General features: G+C 37.6%; 1 protein-coding gene across 1 annotated transcript in view; it reads right to left on the bottom strand.

Moving 5' to 3' along the window:
- Positions 1 to 23447, bottom strand: part of LOC108138359 (poly [ADP-ribose] polymerase) — a 96809-nt gene extending 73362 nt beyond the window's left edge. Inside the window, exons 1-3 of the mRNA XM_041708573.1 lie at positions 23256 to 23447; positions 9692 to 9833; positions 9300 to 9633 (exon numbers count right to left, since the gene is read on the bottom strand). Coding sequence (XP_041564507.1) covers positions 9300 to 9633; positions 9692 to 9833; positions 23256 to 23369 — 590 coding nt within the window. The 5' untranslated portion in view covers positions 23370 to 23447. The remainder of the gene's footprint in view (positions 1 to 9299; positions 9634 to 9691; positions 9834 to 23255) is intronic.
- Between the last annotated feature and the right edge of the window lie 769 nt (positions 23448 to 24216).

The raw sequence follows: 24216 nt of genomic DNA, 5'->3' as shown, positions 1-24216 counted from the left end.
ATTTGTGTTTGAAGCACCGATTTCAGTTGGAGGGAATGCTTAGTCTATTGCCGCCTTTTATGTAATAAAAAAGGGTAAGCAATCGTTGCTTGGTCGCGAAACAGCCATAAAACTCAACGTGATGAGACTGGGCATAGCTATAGAGTCGAAAAGTTGGAACCTTTTCCAAAGTGAATAATGTAATCTATTCGTCTGTCAATTGATCCACTTGTGAGGCCGTGAAGCAACCAATGCGACGCATCCCAGACCCCATCGAAGACACCGACTAAGTGAATGGATTTCTCCAATAGTTATCGCATTCAAAGGTGATGGGGATATAAGGGTGTGCATTGATATGCGTCAAGTGAATAAAGCAGTTCAACGGGAAAATTACCCATTACCAACATTCGAGTCGTTTTTAACGAAGCTTGAGAACGCTAAGTATTTTTCTCGACTGGATTTAATGAGTGCGTATCAACAATTTGAAATGCATCCAAATAGGCGAGAAGTTACTACATTTTTGATACCACAAGTACTGTATAGATACAAGCGTCTACTCTGCGGTGTTAACTCAGCAACTGAGATATTTCAAAAACTGCTGGAGGAACGATTTGCGAAATGCCTTAAATTATATAGATTATGTAATTGTCATCGGGAGTTCATTGGAGGAACGCGACCAAAATCTGGAGATGGTAAAAGTTATTTTCAAGGAAAACAATATATTTCTCAACAAAGATAAATGCGTATGGAAAACACAGCGAATTAAGATCCTCGCGCATATATTATATCTGACATAGGCATTTTTGCTGATCCAGAGAAAGTAAAAGTAATTACGGCCATCAAAGAACAAAGAGGTCACGAACGTGGGAAGGTTCTTGCCAGATTTGGCAGATACAACAGAACCGTTGAGTAAGTTACTCAAAGCGGATGAGAAATTTCTGTGGAACCAACAAGTACAGCAAGCTTTCGACAAATTAAAAATTGGAGTTTCAAGAGTTTCGGAGTTGGCATATTTTAACGTGAAATTAAAAACACGTGTAATAGCTGATGCCAGTCCTGTAGCGCTGGGAGCGGACTTAATACAGTTTGATGTCGAGAATAATCAATTTATCATATCGTTTGCAACTAAGAGCCTTTCTGATGTTGAAGTTGAACGGAAGGGAAAGTTTGGCATTGGTATGGAGCGTGAAAAAATTTCGTTACTATATTGTTGGTCTGGAATTCGACTTGGTAACTGACCATAAGCCATTGGAAACAATTTTTAAACCAACTTCTAAGCCTCCAGCTAGAATTGAGAGGTGGTTATTACGTCTACAGGCATACCGTTTCCTGGTAATATATAAGTCTGGGAATGAAAATATTGCTGACTCGATCTCACGCTTATATGACATTTCAAGTACTAAATTATTTGATTGGGGTGGATAGGAAAACATATTCCATATGATTTCAATTTCTAACATAACATGCCTGGACAAAGACTGCTGGACTTCTGCAACAACAGCGCATATTATCCATTTCGTCTGGAGCTTTCAAGTATTGGCAGTATTCTATTAAGAGTAAGCCGTCTGATCATCCCCCAACAACTACGTCAGAAAGTTTTAACACTAGCTCATGAGGGACACCCTGGAGAAGCAGAAATAAAAAGGCGACTGAGATCAATAGTATGGTGGCCAAAAATTGACTGGGATTCAGAAAAATCTGGCAAGGATTGTCGTGACTGTATATTGGTATCCTTACCAGATAATCCAGTCCCAATGAGACGTCATGCATTTCCGAGTAGCCACTGATTTGTTAGGACCATTGCCAAATAATGAGCACTTGCTAGTTCTCACGATTACTATTATAGATACATAGAAGTAAAATTTGTACAATCAATAGGATCCAAGGTGCTCATTGAAGAGATGTCCGAAATTTTTAGTAGATTGGGGTTTCCAAAAAATTTAAGAACAGACAATGGCAGACAATAAGTGTAGAGTTTAAAATGATCTCAGGGGGTTCTAGTTTGGACATCAAATCTTCTCAACAGTTGGATGGCAGCGAGCAAGGAAATGGTGCCTCACTTGGAACACAGACACCACCGCTACCGCAAGCCGAATCAATTCCCGATATCTCCGTGGAGCAGCCTTCAGATGCGCAGCAGAACTTGAAGCTGAAAAATATTGGAGGGAAGTGGCAGCCTGTCACTGTAAGCGGTGCTGAGAGTGGAGAGCATTCTGTCCCTCATTGAGTAAGTCGTTTACATACACTTTTAAAGCGCGGATCGCACCGAAGAAATAATAAATATTGTTTGTATATCTGAGTTATTGCGTGCAGTTGGTATGTAATTATTGGGCAATTTGCAGGTCATAACAGTATTTTATGATTTTCAACAATCAATCGAATTATCGATACTACTTAAACAAATCACGCCTGCTCTAGTACTCGCTTTTGCTCCCTCAAGTTAAGACGAAGAGGTAATGTTTTCTTTTTCCACTCACAATAAATGTCATTCAACGAAATTGTCGAGTTTTAATTGAACCAATCACCGTCAAACCTACATACACTGCAGGTAATCTAAGCTTGGTTAAGATAAAAGCACCAGTACTTTCAGAAAATAATCAAATCTCGAAAAAATCACAGAGCATAAGATAAACACATGATCACAAGCGACAGTAAATCTAAATATACTTATTTATGAATACATTATACCCATTTACTCTGAGAATAGCGCTCAATTCGGACATGTTCTACCAACAACTGGACCGCTCATGCAGAAGAGACCATTTTTTGATCAATAGAGGACCAATTCACTTCCATCAGGACAACGTAAGGTGACGGGCCAGAAGCTCCGGGAGCTCGAACGGGAGGTTATTTTGCATCCACCGTATAGTGATTACCACCTGTTTCTGTTCATGGCGAATGAGCTTGGTAGTTGGAAGTTTTTTTCCAACAAGGAAGCAAGCTTCCATCAGAGAGGGAACTAGTCATCGGACAAAACGGCGCATATATTTGACTTTAATCGCATGATTGTAACCCATTTTATGAATAATTGAGAACTCAATATATATGCCGCAATACTTTTTGACACCCTTGTATATGGTACAAACTTGACCAATTTTTTGTAACAATTAAAAAAATGCATTATGTGTAATGATTACCTAAGCATCGTCCGAGAAGAAGATAAAGCATTTCAAAGCGGATTAAAACCAAGCAGCGTTGTTTTTAACGCTGTTCAATTGTGTTATACAGCTTTACACACCTTAGGGGTTTATAATTAAAAAAAATTTTTTTTTGGTTATTGCAAGATATACTTACGGGAGAATGCTTTTTACTGCCGCTTGATCATCACTCGTTAGACTCGCATAACAAAGTAATGGCCGAACTTAAGCCATTCCTATGCAATTGCATAGACAACTCACTCTGGCGCTCCGAATGGGAGGTCTGATTGCGCGCATTCAACAAATATGCGGAGAGCGAAGAGATCAGCTCAACTCTTAAAAATCGCAATAAACTTTTGCATCTGGGAGGTTCACAAATTCAGTCTACTGTTTATAGCTTGCCAGGAGCAAAAAAATTAAATGAATATTTTTCGCGGATACGCAATTCGGTATTTGAGCGACGATGAGAATGGAGAATGTTTCACCGAGTTTCTTATGCGATTGCGTCAGCAGGTGAGGAAGTGTAATTTTGGTACTTCCAAAACAGAAATAGGAAAAAAAATTGATTCTTGGGTACCGGCGGAGCTGAAGAAAAAGTTGCTGTCAACTGAACAGTCCTTGGAGGGAGTCATATCTGCTTATCTAATTGAGGAACAAGTGCGCAAGCAAATGGATGCTCAGACTCTATGATCAATAAAATTGCATCGCTCACGGCTAAATGGAACAACACCAAATAGTTTGCTTTGTCCAGCGGAAAATGCGGAATGTAACAGATGTTTTAATGTCGGGCACGTTGCTAAGAGATGTCGGACTACTGTGAAGAGATACGGTGGAAATCATAGAGGAGGTGCAAAGCGGCGCTATGTAGATGAAGCACCGGTCCGAGCAGTGAGTGGTGGTCAACGATCCCTGTTTCCGAGTTGCAAATGATTGTGACATGGGCGAAGTCATTTCTTGCCGAGTTGGTGGCTTACCAATTGGCATAGTTATCGATTCCGTATCCAAGTATAACTTATTAAGTCAAGATGATTCGAACTATCTACAAGGTGCAGCTATATTAAATCTGCGAACTGATTCGAGAAATCAATTTCGGGCATATGCTGCAGATCAGTTGTTACATATTTCATTTGTGTTTGAAGCACCGATTTCAGTTGGAGGGAATGCTAAGTCTATTGCCGCCTTTTATGTAATAAAAAAGGGTAAGCAATCGTTGCTTGGTCGCGAAACAGCCATAAAACTCAACGTGATGAGACTGGGCATAGCTATAGAGTCGAAAAGTTGGAACCTTTTCCAAAGTGAATAATGTAATCTATTCGTCTGTCAATTGATCCACTTGTGAGGCCGTGAAGCAACCAATGCGACGCATCCCAGACCCCATTGAAGACACCGACTAAGTGAATGGATTTCTCCAATAGTTATCGCATTCAAAGGTGATGGGGATATAAGGATGTGCATTGATATGCGTCAAGCGAATAAAGCAGTTCAACGGGAAAATTACCCATTACCAACATTCGAGTCGTTTTTAACGAAGCTTGAGAACGCTAAGTATTTTTCTCGACTGGATTTAATGAGTGCGTATCAACAATTTGAAATGCATCCAAATAGGCGAGAAGTTACTACATTTTTGATACCACAAGTACTGTATAGATACAAGCGTCTACTCTGCGGTGTTAACTCAGCAACTGAGATATTTCAAAAACTGCTGGAGGAACGATTTGCGAAATGCCTTAAATTATATAGATTATGTAATTGTCATCGGGAGTTCATTGGAGGAACGCGACCAAAATCTGGAGATGGTAAAAGTTATTTTCAAGGAAAACAATATATTTCTCAACAAAGATAAATGCGTATGGAAAACACAGCGAATTAAGATCCTCGCGCTTATATTATATCTGACATAGGCATTTTTGCTGATCCAGAGAAAGTAAAAGTAATTACGGCATTCAGGCCATCAAAGAACAAAGAGGTCACGAACGTGGGAAGGTTCTTGCCAGATTTGGTAGATACAACAGAACCGTTGAGTAAGTTACTCAAAGCGGATGAGAAATTTCTGTGGAACCAACAAGTACAGCAAGCTTTCGACAAATTAAAAATTGGAGTTTCACGAGTTTCGGAGTTGGCATATTTTAACGTGAAATTAAAAACACGTGTAATAGCTGATGCCAGTCCTGTAGCGCTGGGAGCGGACTTAATACAGTTTGATGTCGAGAATAATCAATTTATCATATCGTTTGCAACTAAGAGCCTTTCTGATGTTGAAGTTGAACGGAAGGGAAAGTTTGGCATTGGTGTGGAGCGTGAAAAAATTTCGTTACTATATTGTTGGTCTGGAATTCGACTTGGTAACTGACCATAAGCCACTGGAAACAATTTTTAAACCAACTTCTAAGCCTCCAGCTAGAATTGAGAGGTGGTTATTACGTCTACAGGCATACCGTTTCCTGGTAATATATAAGTCTGGGAATGAAAATATTGCTGACTCGATCTCACGCTTATATGACATTTCAAGTACTAAATTATTTGATTGGGGTGGATAGGAAAACATATTCCATATGATTTCAATTTCTAACATAACATGCCTGGACAAAGACTGCTGGACTTCTGCAACAACAGCGCATATTATCCATTTCGTCTGGAGCTTTCAAGTATTGGTAGTATTCTATTAAGAGTAAGCCGTCTGATCATCCCCCAACAACTACGTCAGAAAGTTTTAACACTAGCTCATGAGGGACACCCTGGAGAAGCAGAAATAAAAAGGCGACTGAGATCAATAGTATGGTGGCCAAAAATTGACTGGGATTCAGAAAAATCTGGCAAGGATTGTCGTGACTGTATATTGGTATCCTTACCAGATAATCCAGTCCCAATGAGACGTCATGCATTTCCGAGTAGCCACTGATTTGTTAGGACCATTGCCAAATAATGAGCACTTGCTAGTTCTCACGATTACTATTATAGATACATAGAAGTAAAATTTGTACAATCAATAGGATCCAAGGTGCTCATTGAAGAGATGTCCGAAATTTTTAGTAGATTGGGGTTTCCAAAAAATTTAAGAACAGACAATGGCAGACAATAAGTGTAGAGTTTAAAATGATCTCAGGGGGTTCTAGTTGGAACCTTTTCCAAAGTGAATAATGTAATCTATTCGTCTGTCAATTGATCCACTTGTGAGGCCGTGAAGCAACCAATGCGACGCATCCCAGACCCCATTGAAGACACCGACTAAGTGAATGGATTTCTCCAATAGTTATCGCATTCAAAGGTGATGGGAATATAAGGCTGTGCATTGATATGCGTCAAGCGAATAAAGCAGTTCAACGGGAAAATTACCCATTACCAACATTCGAGTCGTTTTTAACGAAGCTTGAGAACGCTAAGTATTTTTCTCGACTGGATTTAATGAGTGCGTATCAACAATTTGAAATGCATCCAAATAGGCGAGAAGTTACTACATTTTTGATACCACAAGTACTGTATAGATACAAGCGTCTACTCTGCGGTGTTAACTCAGCAACTGATATATTTCAAAAACTGCTGGAGGAACGATTTGCGAAATGCCTTAAATTATATAGATTATGTAATTGTCATCGGGAGTTCATTGGAGGAACACGACAAAACTCTGGAGATTTTTTCAAGGAAAACAATATATTTCTTAACAAAGATAAATGCGTATGGAAAACACAGCTACTTAAGTTCCTCGCGCATATATTATATCTGACATAGGCATTTTTGCTGATCCAGAGAAAGTAAAAGTAATTACGGCATTCAGGCCATCAAAGAACAAAGAGGTCACGAACGTGGGAAGGTTCTTGCCAGATTTGGCAGATACAACAGAACCGTTGAGTAAGTTACTCAAAGCGGATGAGAAATTTCTGTGGAACCAACAAGTACAGCAAGCATTCGACAAATTAAAAATTGGAGTTTCACGAGTTTCGGAGTTGGCATATTTTAACGTGAAATTAAAAACACGTGTAATAGCTGATGTAGCGCTGGGAGCGGACTTAATACAGTTTGATGTCGAGAATAATCAATTTATCATATCGTTTGCAACTAAGAGCCTTTCTGATGTTGAAGTTGAACGGAAGGGAAAGTTTGGCATTGGTATGGAGCGTGAAAAAATTTCGTTACTATATTGTTGGTCTGGAATTCGACTTGGTAACTGACCATAAGCCATTGGAAGCAATTTTTAAACCAACTTCTAAGCCTCCAGCTAGAATTGAGAGGTGGTTATTACGTCTACAGGCATACCGTTTCCAGGTAATATATAAGTCATGGAATGAAAATATTGCTGACTCGATCTCACGTTTATGTGACATTTCAAGTACTAAATTATTTGATTGGGGTGGATAGGAAAACATATTCCATATGATTTGAATTTCTAACATAACATGCCTGGACAATGACTGCTGGACTTCTGCAACAACAGCGCATATTATCCATTTCGCCTGGAGCTTTCGAGTATTGGTAGTATTCTATTAAGAGTAAGCCGTCTGATCATCCCCCAACAACTACGACAGAAAGTTTAAACACTAGCTCATGAGGGACACCCTGGAGAAGCAGAAATAAAAAGGCGACTGAGATCAATAGTATGGTGGCCAAAAATTGACTGGGATTCAGAAAAATCTGGCAAGGATTGTCGTGACTGTATATTGGTATCTTAATCAGATAATCCAGTCCCAATGAGACGTCATGCATTTCCGAGTAGCCACTGATTTGTTAGGACCGTTGCCAAATAATGAGCACTTGCTAGTTCTCACGATTACTATTATAGATACATAGAAGTAAAATTTGTACAATCAATAGGATCCAAGGTGCTCATTGAAGAGATGTCCAGTTTTTAGTAGATTGGGGTTTCCAAAAAATTTAAGAACAGACAATGGCAGACAATAAGTGTAGAGTTTAAAATGATCTCAGGGGGTTCTAGTTTGGACATCAAATCTTCTCAACAGTTGGATGGCAGCGAGCAAGGAAATGGTGCCTCACTTGGAACACAGCCACCACCGCTACCGCAAGCCGAATCAATTCCCGATATCTCCGTGGATCAGCCTTCAGATGCGCAGCAGAACTTGAAGCTGAAAAATATTGGAGGGAAGTGGCAGCCTGTCACTGTAAGCGGTGCTGAGAGTGGAGAGCATTCTGTCCCTCATTGAGTAAGTCGTTTACATACACTTTTAAAGCGCGGATCGCACCGAAGAAATAATAAATATTGTTTGTATATCTGAGTTATTGCGTGCAGTTGGTATGTAATTATTGGGCAATTTGCAGGTCATAACAGTATTTTATGATTTTCAACAATCAATCGAATTATCGATACTACTTAAACAAATCACGCCTGCTCTAGTACTCGCTTTTGCTCCCTCAAGTTAAGACGAAGAGGTAATGTTTTCTTTTTCCACTCACAATAAATGTCATTCAACGAAATTGTCGAGTTTTAATTGAACCAATCACCGTCAAACCTACATACACTGCAGGTAATCTAAGCTTGGTTAAGATAAAAGCACCAGTACTTTCAGAAAATAATCAAATCTCGAAAAAATCACAGAGCATAAGATAAACACATGATCACAAGCGACAGTAAATCTAAATATACTTATTTATGAATACATTATACCCATTTACTCTGAGAATAGCGCTCAATTCGGACATGTTCTACCAACAACTGGACCGCTCATGCAGAAGAGACCATTTTTTGATCAATAGAGGTCCAATTCACTTCCATCAGGACAACGTAAGGTGACGGGCCAGAAGCTTCGGGAGCTCGGATGGGAGGTTATTTTGCATCCACCGTATAGTGATTACCACCTGTTTCTGTCCATGGCGAATGAGCTTGGTAGTTGGAAGTTTTTTTCCAACAAGGAAGCAAGCTTCCATCAGAGTGGGAACTAGTCATCGGACAAAAGGGCGCATATATTTGACTTTAATCGCATGATTGTAACCCATTTTATGAATAATTGTATATGGTACAAACTTGACCAATTTTTTGTAACAATTAAAAAAATGCATTACGTGTAATGATTTCCTAAGCATCGTCCGAGAAGAAGAATATAAAGCATTTCAAGGCGGATTAAAACTAAGCAGCGTTGTTTTTAACGCTGTTCAATTGTGTTATACAGCTTAACACACCTTAGGGGTTTATAATTAAAACAAAATTTTTTTTTGGTTATTGTAAGATATACTTACGGGAGAACGCTTTTTACTGCCGCTTGATCATCACTCGTTAGACTCGCATAACCAAGCAAGGCTGCTCCTGAATCAAACCAGCCAAGTTCAGAGCGCAGTTTAGCAAAGCAATCCAAATGATGCCATAGCGGCTGCCCTCCATACTTCATACCAACTTCAGTGTCAAAAACAGTTTTCCGTAGGCGGACTTGATCCTTTATTATTTTTTGGTCGCATCCACGACACGTCGAACGACTTGATTTTGCATATTCGATTCCAAAGTCTTTAAGTCCTAAGTTATAAGCCGTGGATCGCTTCGTTCCCGATTTTGCATGTATATTTTTCTCTATATTTCCTATGGAAGTTATATACATTTTAAAATACGTATATTGATTAAACCTCGATTCTCTTACCAATAAGATCACTTAATTCATTTTGGTCAACGAACCGAAGGTTTTGAAAGTTCTGTATGTCTCCCACAGAGGCAGGACGTTGGTGTTTGAAAAAGCAACTTTTATGATACCAATTCGGTACTTTTGCATCATGAAATGCGGACTTTACAAAAATAAAAGAAAATTAGTAAGCAATCGATTATTTATAGCACAACAATACTTTTAACAAGAAATAATATAATAATATAGTTGAGTGTCTTGACTATCAGTGACCCGTCACTCTAATAACCAATTTCAAAATAGCTTGGTCCCTAGCAGGTGACACCATGTGCGATCTTTCGGCACAACCCGGCAGGTAGCAATTCTATATATCGTTTAATAGGTCTTGACAGCACCTGTCAAATGACTTACAGTTTGTTTATGTATATTTACATCAGCTTTCGCACCCAAGTTCAAAAACGCTGAATTTTTTGGACGAGGAAAAATTGCTGCGGAATCTCACAAAGGATTATTTCTGTTTTAGATGACTACAATGTATCGATTCAAAAAGGTAAACAGTGGTTCAGACGAATCCAACGTGGTAATTTTGTTATTGAAACACTCAAGCTTGAGGGACGATCAGAGACCGTTGATACGAATAAAATCGTGGAAACAGTGGATCGTGATCGTCATGTGACCATTAAAATGATCGCAGAGGAGCTCAAACTAAGCGATCACCGTCCGTAGACATTGAATGATATCACCATTTTATGATATCTTTAGTAAGCCGATTTTATCGGACAATGCTAACTATGTTAAAATAATCATACAAAATAAATATAATATGCGATCACAAACTTTAAGGTGCACGTGAGCCTAGTAAGCATCAAGAACCGTTGATATCATGGGTTTATAATAGCTAAGAATTGGGAATTATTATGAAGACGCATTACGTGGACTCGGCCTGCAGAAATAGAGTTCACCCATGCATTGCGACTTTACTCTCAAAATTGTTGAACGGTGATGCACTATAAGCAGTACAAAAAAGTGGCCCAATAAAAAAAGTCACGAGCTTGTTATGCTAGGAAAACACAAATAACATAATGTAGAGACATTAATAAAATATAATTAATCTAAGTACGGTGAGAATATTTTAACACTCTAGTTTTTAAGATAAGGATAGAGATTGAAATGCAACTTTGATTATATAGATTATTATAATTATTACATAGAACATGAAAGGGTTCATGCAGGCCAAATTTGAAGTAAATCTTGGTAAATTAAGAGGATGGTAGTTGCGGGTTGGTCTAAAAGGCACATTAAAAGTTAAGCTGTTAAGATTGTGCGTAAATATAGTTCCAAAATGGATTCTACGATTTACAAGAGTAGGTAAATTCAGCAAAAGTAATATGCGAAGGACGATAAGAACACATTTTTTTTGTACCGACTCAATTCGATCAATTTGTACTTAAATTAGGACGGACAAGGGAAGTAAATAATAATTTAGTTGTATAAGGATCTTCAAATTCTTTTGACCATCGCTTAATAGATCCAAGAACACTCATAGATTTGTTAACAGTAGACTTTATGTGGCAGTCGAATTTTAATTTTGGGTCAATAAGAACTCTTAACTCGTTTACGAATATATTCGGTCCAGTGGCATATATAATGAAGAGAATAGCTTATAAATGAAGGCGCATCCCTATAAAAGTTATTCTCGTTTTTATGCTCGCGCACTCATTGCACGAGTTCAGTCGTTCAGTCGCTGAGAGGCGCTTACATACATTTTATTTTTGTTTACAAATTCAAATCAGTTGTCGCAGTAAAATGTTTTACATATATGTATGTATTCGAATTAATAGAACTCAGTCCACTGAGATGAGAACAGGGTATATGGCAGTCGTGTCACTTAAGACACCGACTGCTCTTCAGTGGTTGAGAAAACTTCAAACTAAATCAGCTCTTGTCGGTGTTTTGCCAGCGGTTGGTGCCTGCATACCCTAGCGACGATTGCTTTTAAGGGGAGCGGGCTTTTAAAATACTTGTTTTGAATGTTATGTTTAGTGATCTTTGGTTGATTTATTTTTTAATGATTCGCAGTGTTATTTTAATTGTCTTTATAATATACTTCTTATATTTTTGTAAAGGTAACTGGAACAAGTATAAAAATCCGCATTTTTTGTTTGAATGTTATTTTAATGATCAAAATTTAAAATTTTAATTGTACCAATATCTAGGATTAAAACGAATTGATTAAAGACAATTATAATTGTTCAAGAAAATTACAATTACTTAATTCATCATTACATTCAAAACAAGTATCCTAAAAGCCCGCTCCCCTTAAAAGCAATCGTCGCTAGGGTATGCAGGCACCAACCGCTGGCAAAACATCGACAAGAGCTGATTTAGTTTGAAATTTTCTCAACCACTGAAGAGCAGTCGGTGTTTTAAGTGACACGACTGCGATATACCCTGTTCTCATCTCAGTGGACTGAGTTCTATTAATTCGAATACATATGTCGGAACATCGAGTTCCTCGATGATTTCTAGGGCGTTGCGAGCCGTGCGCTTTCTCGGCTGTGACATTTCGTGACCTTTTAGTACCGTACCTCGATCGAGACTACCCGATCTATCAATCAGAGCTCCCTTTTATACAGCCCAAATTGGTCAACATCCCCTTGTTCACATACTTTACCAAATACCATATGGCCGTCTCTTTTACTCGCACCATGTCACAGCGAGACTGCACATAACGGACCTCCGTTAGGCTCAACGCAACACTAACACACAGAAACTCGTATAAAGAAAGGAATGCGAAGGGAGGAACAAAAAGCAACGAGTGGCATTCATAACATAAGCTTTAATTCTAAGTAAAAATGTAATTCCAAGTAATACAGCATTTCATGTTAATTCTTATTTTAAGAGCGTAATACCACGAAAACAAAACTAAAGATCCGACACGGCCATCCTGATATCCACACGTCCTCGTGTGTTACAAATTTTAATGAAAATACTAAGAGTAATTAGAAGGTATCGTTCAATCTGAAACGATCATAAAAAAATAATAAAACGTATTAATACGTCGCTCGTTGTTACTTTTTTCAATAGTTACTAGTTAATTAGATTATTCGTTTGCGAAGAGCCTTTACTAGAAATCGATTCCCAAAGATTTGAATACCATCTACCACAAACACACCAATCAGGTTTCCACCACTAATTAGGCGCCTCACCATAGCCAGGTGAATACATGATCATGTATGCACCTACAGCAACCTAGTGGCTAGAGTTGATCTAGGTGTATGATTGTACAGAATCTCGCATTGAAGTCCATCAATGCCACATCTTAGTTAGAATCCTCTAACTGACTCGCGACGTCGCCTTCCACGTCGCTTGCTTCATTGGAATCCACCAATAAGCTATCATCATTTTCTATTCTCTCATTACATACATCTAACTCTCTGGGAATCTCTTCAATAGGCATTTTTCTTAAAGCTTCGTGCGCGTATTTATACGTTCGTTTATTAGTTAGTGATTTTAGAACATAGCGGTCGCCTTCAAGTAACTCTGACACTAAGAATGGGCCTTTAAACTTATTATCTAATTTGGTCTGATGCCTCTCTTCGTTTTTAAGCAAAACATAATCACCAATTTTAAAACTTTTAACTTTACATTTGTTTTTATTAAATCTTTTCTTTTCATATTTAGCATTATTTTCCATATTTTCTTTGGCTTTATTTCTTACAGTGCTTAAATCTACTTTGTTATTTCCTTCACAGAGGGGTAACATATTAAAAGGTCTCGCTTCTTTTCCAATTAATAGTTCTAGAGGACTTGCTTTCGTAATTCGATTTACAGTACAGTTTATGGCCAATTGTATCTCGCCTAAAGCGTCCTGCCAAGTACGCTGACTACTTTCTACGGCAGTCAGCATACCCTTCAGGGTGCTCATTACTCGTTCTACTTGGCCGTTTGCACGGCTGGCTCCCGTTGCAATTAAATGTAATTGTATTTTTTGCATGTTACAAAAGTCTCCAAAGACTGCTCCGGTAAAACTCCTTCCCTGATCTGCTATGATTCTTGCTGGTATGCCAAACATAGATATGGACGATTTCACTGCTTCAACACAACTTTCACTGGTAATATTTATGGTATGGTGCAAATAAACAAATTTAGTAAAGGCATCAACCTGGACTATAATATACTCCTTTTGATCCCTTTTGCCACTTAATTTTCCTGTTATATCTATGTGAACAGTGTGCCATGGAATATCTACTTTCGGTATAGGGTGGAGTTCAATTGGTAATTTACCCGAGGGTGGTTTTGTTAATTTACAGGTGATACAATTACTTACAAATTTTCGGACATATTTAGACATATTGTCGAACCAGTAGAACTCATACATCTTGTCCAATGTCTTTTCCCACCCTAGATGAACTATTGCCTCATGGACGTGGTTTACTACCGACCACCTAAATGATCTGGGCACTACTGGAAGGCTGCGCGTCCTACCATTTCTTTGAATTATACGGAAAAGTATTTTAGAACGCAATTCATATGTTTTGGCCAAATCTTCTCCCAGTTCTTCATTTTGAATTCTTGAAATAATGGATAAAGTTTCTTCATCTCGTTGCTGCTCAGCCAGCAACCAATTGTCCGATATTTCGGCCAACGAAACACATTTGTTTTCAGGACTGGGATACAATTTAGTAATTACCTTCGATGGCATCGGGTTGCGTGATAAAAAATCTACGTGGGCCATTTTTGCACCAGGTACATATTTTATATCGAAATCAAACATTTGCATATAGGCCCACCAACGTTGTACTCTTGGTGTAAGGCTTATTTTATTTCGCGTAGCTTGCAGAGAATTACAATCCGTAAATACAACAAAATGCCGGCCGTGTAAATAGTGTCGGAAATGTTTCATAGCGTTAAACACGGCTAGTGTTTCTAACTCGTAAGAGTGGTAACGTGATTCAGTTGCAGATGTTTGTTTACTGAAATATTCAATGACCCTAGTTTTATTGTCGATTTTATGAAGTAGTATTGCACCGTAGCCATCCATGCTCGCGTCAGTGTGCAATTCGAGGGGATATTTCGGGTCAAAAATGAAAAGCACCGGCTTATCAGTTAAAATTTTGATAATTTTTTTCGCACTTCCTCATGGTCGCTTTTCCACTCGAATACTTTATTTTTACAGGTAACGGCGTACAATGGCTTCATTATTTCAGAAAATTTTGGGACGAACTGTCGAAAGTAGGACGCCAAACCGATAAACTGCCTTACTTGTGTAACTGACTGTGGAGGGGGTAGATTGACCAAAGCATGCACCTTTCGTGGATTGGGTCTAACTTCGCCATCTTTGATTTGAAAACCTAAATAATCCACGCTTGTTTTTAAAAAGGAACATTTCGCGATATTAAATGAAAAACCAGCTTGAGATAATAAGCTTAGAACTGTTCTTAATCTTTCAAATGCTTCTTCTTCTGTACCAGAGGTTATTAAGATATCATCCATATAAACTACGACATATGAATATGCCAGCTCACCTAACGCCTTAATTACCGCCCTTTGAAACACAGGTGCCGCATTCTTAAGTCCGAAAGGCATTGTTAAGAACTCAAATTGACCCTCTGGTGTAACGAATGCTGTACGTTCAACTGAGTTTGGATGAATCGGGATCTGGTGATAACCGCTTGCCATATCCAAACACGTAAAATACTTTACCCCACCTAATCTAGCGATCTGATCATTAATAAGAGGCAAGGAAAACTTTTCTGCCACCGTGTTCGAATTCAACTCGCGGTAGTCTACACAGAGTCGGTCAGATCCGTCTTTCTTTTTTACCAGAAGCATCGGACTAGCAAATGGAGAAGAGCTAGGACGGATGATATTAGCTTGTAGTAATTAATTTATTCTTTTTCTCACTACTTCTTTTTCCTCGATACTGAGTCTGTATGGCCGCCTTTGGACGGTCTTATTTGGATTAATTAATCGAATATGAAACTCTGTGGTTGTCACTCGACTTTTAGGGAATCCATCTATAATTGCGTCCGAGAATTCATTCAAAATGCACAACAAGCTTGACTTATTTACACCATCCAAACCGGTATCGATATTTGAAAAATTAAAACTATTAATCAAAGCAGAACAGGTATTTACAGATACAGTTTTTAACAGTTTAAATTTATCGATCGTTATTGAAACGCCAAAGCCCTGACTTAGAATTTCGCGGCCAATTATTATACTATAATTAATATAACTATCTTGAACAACATACAGAATAACTTCAAGCGTGTACTCGCTAATCATGACATTAGATAATATTTGTAACGTACTAGTTACCGTATTATTTCCTATCCCTCTTAAGCTAACAACATTATTGGTTCGTGTGCCGGACAGCTGTTGGGATACCGATTCTTTTACGAGGGAGCACTCTGCTCCAGAATCAAAGCAAAATGGATACGACTCACCGGATGATGTCAAAGTGCTTATTGGTCCTGATACGTTACACAAGTTAATACGCTTTTCTTCTGATTTGCCCTGGATTTGTGATGATAGACGTCCTGGGCAAGCCGATGCAATATGTCCCGGATTGCCACACCGGTAGCACGTAATGGTTCCCCTGTTAGCGTCGATCGGTCGGCTGGAAATTTTATGGGCTCCGTGTTGGTTTTTTGAGCTGTTTTTCCTCGCGTGGCAGTCGACGATCTTATGACCGATTTTCCCGCAGAAGTGACATATAGGTGGTGTTGTCAGGCGCGGCTTTTTGGCCACAGGATTCTCCGAAGCAATATAGTTTCCCTTATTGACGAATGCGAATGCCTTCAACTCGTTCTGCAACTCTGCTCGTGTTTTAATGTCGGTCGTAAAGACTGTACGTTGCAATCTAGAGTCTATTTGGGCGGTATGCGCTAGAACAACTGACAAGGCTATTTGTTCTGTCGTCATTGATTTCCACTTGGCCATCAGAGTGGTTAATTGACGGCTTCCATAAAGGGACAAACATTCGCCGTCTTTTGGGCGACCGTTAAAAACGTTGAACACTGTAGCCGCTGTAGTTTCGTTGCCTTCGAATTGTTGCAGAAAGAGTTCTTTGAACTGGTTCCAGGTCATTCCAGAATAACTAATTTGGGATAGCCAATTGGAAGCGCTACCCTCTAGGGATTTACTCAGTGCTATGATCAGTGCGCTTCCATACATAGGTTTTTCTGACACTATCAGGTCCACTGTAGAGCACCAAGACGCTGCACTTGCCCCTGCGGTATCGGGGTTGAATTTTGGTAATGTCACTGGATTGTTTTCACTTCTTTGTGGCTCTGCACTTTTCACTGCTCTTATCACTTCCATCATGCTTCGGTGCTACATTTCTAGAAGTGCACAAACGCGATCATCGGACTCAACTTGGGGTGTAGGCGATCCCACTTCTGATGTCGGAACATCGAGTTCCTCGATGATTTCTAGGGCGTTGCGAGCCGTGCGCTTTCTCGGCTGTGACATTTCGTGACCTTTTAGTACCGTACCTCGATCGAGACTGCCCGATCTATCAATCAGAGCTCCCTTTTATACAGCCCAAATTGGTCAACATCCCCTTGTTCACATACTTTACCAAATACCATATGGCCGTCTCTTTTACTCGCACCATGTCACAGCGAGACTGCACATAACGGACCTCCGTTAGGCTCAACGCAACACTAACACACAGAAACTCGTATAAAGAAATGAATGCGAAGGGAGGAACAAAAAGCAACGAGTGGCATTCATAACATAAGCTTTAATTCTAAGTAAAAATGTAATTCCAAGTAATACAGCATTTCATGTTAATTCTTATTTTAAGAGCGTAATACCACGAAAACAAAACTAAAGATCCGACACATACATATATGTAAAACATTTTACTGCTACAACTGATTTGAATTTGTAAACAAAAATAAAATGTATGCTGAAATATTAAAAAAATATATATTATAACAGATAAAATTCATATTTTTATCATAACCCAATAGTAAATACGCCCATATTCTTAGGGTACCAAGTTTGAAAAGTGGCAAAAGAGGAAATATTCCTGATGCGCCGAAATGAAATAAACGCACACATGCTCCCGTGTATGAGAATGCATGATCACGCATACATACAAAGACGAATTCAAGCGCAGGGCAGCCTTCTTCAAAAAGCGCCTCTCTGCGACTGAACGACTGAACTCGTGCAATGAGTGCGCGAGCATAAAAATGAGAATAAGAATGAGAGAGCAATAAACCCGAATGCACAAGAAAGTGCAGGGGCCTGCTGTTGAGAGCATCGGGGGCCTCCCGATAAAAAGTTTTTGTGTCCAAATGCGTTGTATGAAATGACCAGTCTATATGTTGTATGGTTAGTGTTTAAATGAACATATTTTAGTCTTCACAGAAACTTGGCTGAAACCGGATCCATCCCTCAATGGAATTGACAATTTACCTGCCCTGCCCTGATACCTATTCCCATTTAGTTTGTGAAACTGAAACGAAATGCTTCCGAAAATGCGACTTTAATAAGCTACACTACTTGATTTCCGAATAAAACTGGACAAACTTATACAATTAGATGGATATAGAAAGTGCTAATGAATTGTTCTATAGCGTTTTAAATACGTTTTTTAATCATAACACCCCTCCGTGGATAACACAAGAGCTTCAAAGACTTTTGAACCTGAAAACAAACACAAAAACTACAAACGGACAGATTCTTCGAAATATGTGGTTGCTCCATCTGATTTTAATGTTCTAACAGTCAATGCTGTTCTATGTACTTGATCGGGTGAAAACCCGAATTTTTAAATAATCCGAAGCAATTTATAACTACTATAAATGTCAAGCGAAACAACTCTGCGTTGCCTTCATTAGAACGATTAACCTCAACTGAGGCGTTTACTGACTCTGAAATTGCTGATTTATTTGCCAAGTTCTTCCAAGCTACCTATTGTGGGGATTCTTGTCTTAATTTAGAGTACCCTTACTGTTTAAACATGTCAAATTGTATTTTATTCCCGGTAATAACATAATATTTTCTTCTAAAGGAATTAAAGACCACAACACCAACATACTCTCCAGGGCCTGACGGGCTTCCGGGGTGCGTGCTTAATTTTTGTGCCTCAACTAGTTAGAAACCAATTCTTAAACTGTTTCAATTGTCTACCTCAAGATCAGTTTTTCCAACTATCTGGAAAAATTCTTTTATTATTCCATCACGTAAAATGTCGGATGTTCAAAATTATATATGTATTTCTAAATTTTCTGTAATACCTAAGGCATTTGAGCGCATTATTACTTCTCTTTTGCAACATTTGTGTTCCTCACAAATATCTCCTGATCAACATGGTTTTGTTAAGCGAAGGTCTACCACCACAATTCTACTTGAATTCACATCTAATATAGTTAAAGGATTTAATAATAATATGCAGACTGATGTTATATATACAGATATACAGCTTTTGATTCTGTTAACCATTCTCTTATTTTTTTTAAATTAGATCAGCTCGGGTTTTTAAAATAATCTTTTAACTTGGATTTCAAGTTATTTGAATGTAAGAACTCGGAGGGTTATTTTTAAAAACGCAGTTCCAATATGATTAACGTAACATCTGAAGTGCCTCAGGGTAGACATTTGGGCCCATTGCTATTTACTTTATTAATGGGGTTATGATACTACATTGTTGGTCCAATGCATTGCTCATTATTTGTTTTAACTATACGATATTACGTAAGTGCGATAAAGACAACCTATGACGATTCCAATGACCAATGAATGAAGAAAATGGTCAGAACCGGTACCCGATAGTAAAAAATATGAACCGGATTTTGGTATAAAAATGCCATTCGATGAAATATTACCGGACCGATACATCAATAAGTATTGATGGGAGTTGATGACAAAACGGAATGAAAAAGCGAGGCTTAAATATATACGGAATATTTTTGAACAGTTAAAGGAAACAACCTTTTATCGTTAAAGTTAGCGGGATAAACACAATATTATAAACAAAACAATAAAGTTTGAATTTAATGTTAAAATAGCAGTGTGAAGCAGTGTCAAGCAGTATCCATATAGTTGTCTCTGAATCCAATGACCAATGAATTCGTCGATGAATGAGGTGAAAAATGTATTGTCATACCCGTACCATGATGATGATCTTCCTAATGCTGCTGATGTTAAACTTTGTTTTTCTATAATAATTTGCAATCGGGTTTCGGTTTACAGTCTGATATTGATTGTTTTCAGAGATGGTGTCAATCTTAACTCTTAAAACTGAACTAAATTATTATTTACTTCCCTTGTCGTTCCTAATTTAAATACAAATTGATCGAATTGAGTCGGTACAAAAAAAAATGTATTCTTTTCGTCCTTCGCAGATTACCTTTGCTGAATTTACCTACTCTTGTAAATTGTAGAATCCATCTTGGAACTATTTTTAGAACAAACTTAACCGTCTTACTTTTAATGTGCCTTTTAGTCCAACCCGTAACTACCATACTCTTAACTTGACAAAATTTACCCAAATTTTGGCCTGCATGAACCCTTTCGTGTTCTTTGTAATAATTGTAATAATCTATATAATCAAAGTTGCATTTCAACATCTATCTCTGTCTTAAAAACTAGAGTTTTAACATATTTTCACCGTAACTAGTTTTAGTTTTTTTTATAAATTTTTCTATAAGAAGTTATTTGTGTTTTCTTTGCGAACTCGATAACTGCCCAGTATGCTTACAAAGCGCGCGCGTGACAAGCTCGTACTTAGGAGCGTTAGGTCACTTGTTTGTACTGTTTATAGTGCATCAACGTTCACCAATGTATAAACGGTATGTCAGTTTTTCCGTCTATGTCTATACCGTTTGCAAGCTCAGCTTCAAAGCTAGAGATTTCAAACTTTCGCAAATAATAATTTTAATCAAACGTTTGAAATAATAAATTAAACATTTCCGAACCTACAAAGCGTATAAATTCTTGATCAGCATCACCAGGAAAGTCGATCTAGTCATGTCCGTCTATCCGACGGTCCGTCTAATTCTACGCAAACTAGTTCATTAGCTTTAAAGCTACCTGCTTTAAACTTTTCCGTCTAATTTTTATTGCAGGTGGTAAATAAGTCGAAACAAACCTGATCGGACGACTATATCATATAGATGTCATAAGACATCATTTTTCAATTTTAGTAATCTCAATAATAAACAATGTCAAAATACAAAATAAAAATTTTCCCGACTATTTCTATGGGATTTTATCCGGCTCGTTCCGACTATAATTGAAAGACAACTTTAGGAAAAGGAAGGACGGATAGACGGACGGACGGTCGACTCTCGTTGTGATGCTGGTCAAGAATATACATATATACTTCTAGAGCTTGGAAATATCTTCTTCACTTTGTTACAAAGTTCCGACTAAAATTAAAACAGCCCGTTGTACATATACCAGCACTTGACATAAATAGAAGGATGGAAATATTACTATATACAGTGGCTCGCAGCTTATTTTGTCCAGCTGTATTTCAAAACTTTAAGTCGGTATTGCGGCTAAGCCAATGAATATAAAATATTTTAAATAAAAACAGTAGCATAATAAATAAACTAAAAAAAATCCTTTTTTTCTTAGAGTAATAAAAAATCTAACAAAAACAAAATGTACAGTCATTTTTCATGCCGCAGCTTATTTCGTGCAGTTCATTTACATATATTGAAAAAATTGTAATTTTAGCATCAAAAATACATAATTTTTTTTTGATAGTGACATTTTAATTACTTATAAATTTATATTTTGTGAGTTTCCGGAATTAATTTAAGCGATACAGGGGAATCACCGATATAGCACCACGAACAAGTATTGAGCAGCGAGAACTCGTCCTTAAACACTTTAAAAGTGGAAAAAGTCAGCGTGTCATTGCTGAAATGGTATCCGTCAGACCCAGTACCGTACAATACATCATCCAACGGTTTGTTCGAGAAAACAGGGTTGAAGATAAAGGCCGAAATACTCCAAATAAAATTTTCAGCGAACAAGAGCGTCGTATTGTTCGCAAAATTAAGGAAAGCCCAAAGCTATTGGCCTCTGAAATCGTTGCTCAGGTCGAAAAAGATGTGGGCCAAAAGTGTAGTGCTGATGCAGTGCGCCGTGTGTTGCATGATCACAACTTTAATGGCCGGGTTGCACGGAAAAAGCCATTTATGAGCAACAAAAATATTGCTGCTCGCCTCAAATTTACAAGGGACCATATGCTTTATCCGATTTCGATTTGGAATGACTTATTATTTGCAGGCGAGTCAAAATTTAACCTTTTTGGTTCAGATGGAAGACAATATGTTTGGCGGCGACCTAATACGGAGCTCAAAAACAAAAAGCTAAAAAAAAACTAAAAGCTACAGTCAAGCATAAAAAAGCCTGTACATTTCGTTTTTATTATATTTTGTTGTTATTTTTATGATTAAGGAGATCGTTTTTCGTTTATTAACAAGAAAGAAAGCAAACTTCGGCAAGCCGAAGTTCATATACCCTTGCAGCTATTGCAAGAATTGAACATTTTTGAAAATATTAAAAGTATGATTTACTTGCGTATACGTTTAAAAACATTGAAGCTATGATGATTTGCAGCTTAATTATTCGATAGTTATTTTATATATTATTATTATTTCAATGGGAGCTATATGATATAGTCGTCCGATTTTGATAAAATTTAAATCGTAGTTCTGAAATATTTAACCATTTCTAAATATCGAAGAACAAACAAAAATTAAATAAACAGCAGGTTATAATTTCTTTTAATTTATTTTTCGGATTGTTCCTATTGGAGCTATATGCTATAGTCGTCCGATTTTGATGAAATTTAAAACGTAAATCGGAAAAATTTAACCATTACTAAATGTCGAATTACTTAACAAAAAATAAAAAACAGCAAAGTTATAATATTTTTTCATTTATTTTTCCGATTGTTCCTATGGGAGCTATATGCTATAGTCGTCCGAACCGACTCCCTCCGAATTATATACTACCTGCAACAGAAAGACAGCTTATGGGAAAGTTTCATGCAGATAGCTTTAAAACTAAAAGACAAGTTTGCATAGAAACGGACGGACAGACGGACATGGCTAGATCGACTTACTAGTGATGCTGATCAAGAATATATATACTTTACAGGGACGGAAACATCTCCTTCACTGCGTTGCAAACCTCTGACTGAAATTATAATACCCTCTGCAAGGGTATAAATATGCTACTGTTTCTAGTTAAAATATTGCGTTTTCATTTTTAAATTATCTTTATTAGTTTCGCCGCAATACCGACATAAAGTTTTATTATTAAACTGCACGAAATAAGCTGCGAGCCACTGTATGTATTTACATTTTTTCAATGGCCATAAGCTCTACCTAAGCGCTGAACTTGTTACTTTTTCAAATAAGCTGTAGCCTATTTCTTGTGTTCATTTGGTTTTAAGTAAACAAAATTTCAAAAACTATTCAAATAAATAAATAATAATTTTAAACATTAAATTATAACACTGCATTTTGATTATTTAGAAAACTTGCCTAGTTTACTCATTAATGTCCGTTTGTGTTTATGTACTATGGCAATTATTGAAACTTACTTGAACCATAACAGCGATTCGAAGGCTATCTTTGGGAATAGAACATTTACATCCTTTACAAGACGCTCTCCCAGTTCTGGCATATTCCACCATGTACGGTAATTCAATATCCATAATAAAAAACTTTTTATTAAGTCAATATATTTGACAAGAGCGCGGTCCTATCGATGTTAACGAATAATTAAACTAAGTAATCGTTTCTTATTGGGGGTATTTTTCACTGCAGTACGATGTGTAGTTGACTTATAGCTTGATTCCATTGCCACAATTTTTAACATTTTGAATCTGTCTAGTTCACACATTTTTAATGAACGTTATACACCGACATGTTGGTGGTGAACCACTGGCGGTTTGCTTTGAATTTCCATTTTTAGTTTGTTGAGTTGAAAATGAAAAAATTTCAACGCCAAAGCTATTTATTTGGGATTAAACCACATGAACATAAATATAAAAGTCTAGTTGGTTTTGGCGACCTTTCCAAAGTATTGTTAGCCGGCTCGAGGTCAGGATGTTGAAAAAAAAACACAAAATTTTTTTAATTTTGGGTATTTGTCAATATATTTCGGTTGCTCTTCGGCAACTGTCTTCAGGACAACTATAAAAAATGTACAACGATTTTAATATTTTTAACAAACAGAAAACAATTAACATTTGACATATGTACATTTAATTTACACGTCTGCGTCCGGTGATGTGGAGTTGTTAACTTATTTTTCTTTCCCTAGTAAGAGTCTATGTATATAAATGAGCGCAATTGTCAGTGTCCGTTTTGTAGTTCATCCGTATGTCTGTAGGTGTTTTTATGATATGTAGCATTTCTATGGTGAATCCTTTGGCATAGTGTTGTTCTTGTGATAAAATACTAGTCTTTTCGAAGTTCGGTGAGTGATTACTCTTGGCACAGTGGGACATGAGTGCTGTTTTTTGCGCGTTCGTATGATGTCTAGCTTTGAAGTCCGAT

Source organism: Drosophila elegans, unplaced genomic scaffold (assembly GCF_018152505.1).
Source record: "Drosophila elegans isolate 14027-0461.03 unplaced genomic scaffold, ASM1815250v1 contig_271, whole genome shotgun sequence".
In the NCBI taxonomy this organism is placed as follows: Eukaryota; Metazoa; Arthropoda; class Insecta; order Diptera; family Drosophilidae; genus Drosophila; species Drosophila elegans.
The sequence above is the reverse complement of the archived record's forward strand: the minus strand, read 5'-3'. Positions and strand labels throughout refer to the sequence as shown.